Below are 1,880 nucleotides of genomic sequence, written 5' to 3'. Positions count from 1 at the left end.
ACTGTGTGGCAGTCACTACCTGTCTTGCAGGCACCAAAAAACCTGTGCATGAGAAGTGGGACCTTTACACAAACACAGAACACATCTGGAAAAACCCAAATCAAAGTCTGAACTAAGACAAAAGCCACAGTGCAGAGAGTGAGGATGGTGTGTGTAAGGGGAGGGAATGGGTGCTCAGCCACAGCACTGAGGGGCTGCAGATCAGACCCCCCTCTATCAGGACATGGAGCAAGTTCTCTGGAGCAGCTTCTCCCTTCACCACTGCCCCTTTTCAGCTGCCTCCTTCAGCACATCACCTCATATGGCCCAGACCAGGTCAAGAAACCAGGTACCATTTGCCCTCAGGACTGGATTTGATTCCTGCCATTCAAAAATGACATTTTAAAATCACTGTTTACTTCCTAATATACTAGGGTTTCCTTTTTTTTTGCCCCCTCCACACTCATAGAGGCTTTTTCTTTATAAATCAAGTCAGTCACTGACCACAGAGACTTCCTCCTCTTCAGGGAAGCAGCTCCAGAAAAGGGGAGCAGACAAACCATGCTCAACCCAACAGCTACTGCTCCATCTCCACTCCACAGGGAGCAGTGAACAGTGTCAGGCTTCACCAGGGGGCTGCTCAGCACCTTTCCCCTGCCCCACACACCAACAGCCCTGCTAAAAGGACATTTAAGACTCAGTGCTAATTAAACACCCAACTGTGCAGGAAGACAAGCAGCTACTGCCTTGTATGACCAGTACTGCTCTCCCTCTGCCCACTGGTGAAACTGGCATACAATGGTTTGAAGACCTATCCTAAAGAAAACCCACAGGTCATCTCATCCCATGACTTCATCAACTTCCTTCACCCCTGCTCTTTTGACAGTGAAATTAAGAGAAGTTTCAACAGCAGTTTGTAATTAAATAAATTAATTCCTTTGTTTTTCTGCATCAATGAAGCCAAACATGGTGGGGTTCAGTGAGAATGAACTAGACTGAATCTAATAAAATTAACAAGTCTGTCTTGACACCACAAATTACCAGTGAAAAAAGAAGGCTGAAGGAATTTCTTTTCTATCCTGACTGTTCTTGAGGAAATAATGAGTTGTAGCCCCTTTCCTCCATGGGTGGAAGCCCCTTCTGCATCTCTCACACCCACCAACCTCCTGTGTTTGTTTTTCCTATGACAGTCTTGTACTTCCCCATCTGAGCTGAGCAGTGTTTTCTGCGATCTGACATATTCTCTGCCTCTCCTGACATGGTGCAGTCACTGTGCTCCTCTTGCTATGCTCCTTGGCATGATGATTGGGCAAGAACACAACAAAGAAGGCTGAAAGAAGCAGAAACTCCAACATGGACCATCTCTAGATGTCACCATGAAGGGTGATGGCTGACAGCAATACCATCCTTCCTTCCTCCCTCCCTCTCTCAGCTGTATTTTGCAATCACAGTTGGTTTCCATTCCTTGAGGCCATCAGTCTCCAGGAGGTCGACCCGTTTAGCAGCAGTAGAATGAAAGTAGCCGCCTTGGTGCTGGTGCTGGTCTCCTCTCCTCCTGGGCAGCTGCAGCCTGAGCCTCCCTTGTCAGAGCTGGAAGAGGGGATTGTATTTCCTAACTTCCTGCAGAAGACGAGCCTTGTCCAGGTTGGCTTCTGCAAGGGCTATTTTCATGCTCTGAAGCTCCTTTTGCAACTCTGGCACTTCCTTTAACTGCAAGAGACAAAGAGAAGAAACAAACCAGGAGTTCCCACAGGAAGCAGCAGAGCAGAGCTGACCACACTCATCTCTTCCAAGAGGAAAAGCAGAGCAGGAGCATCTGAGATGAACTACACTGTGTGACACAACCACTGACAACATGACCCAGTTGGGGTTGCAGAAATCCTTGCCAACTGGTTCCTGCT

General features: G+C 47.8%; 1 protein-coding gene across 1 annotated transcript in view; it reads right to left on the bottom strand.

Moving 5' to 3' along the window:
• Positions 1–1,563: 1,563 nt before the first annotated feature.
• Positions 1,564–1,880, bottom strand: part of UHRF1BP1 (UHRF1 binding protein 1) — a 17,456-nt gene continuing 17,139 nt past the window's right edge. Inside the window, exon 21 of the mRNA XM_010007123.1 lies at positions 1,564–1,689. Coding sequence (XP_010005425.1) covers positions 1,564–1,689 — 126 coding nt within the window. The remainder of the gene's footprint in view (positions 1,690–1,880) is intronic.

Source organism: Chaetura pelagica, unplaced genomic scaffold, assembly GCF_000747805.2.
Source record: "Chaetura pelagica isolate M959 unplaced genomic scaffold, ChaPel_1.0 scaffold757, whole genome shotgun sequence".
NCBI classification, from domain to species: domain Eukaryota; kingdom Metazoa; phylum Chordata; class Aves; order Apodiformes; family Apodidae; genus Chaetura; species Chaetura pelagica.
This window is presented reverse-complemented; position numbering and strand designations above follow the sequence as displayed.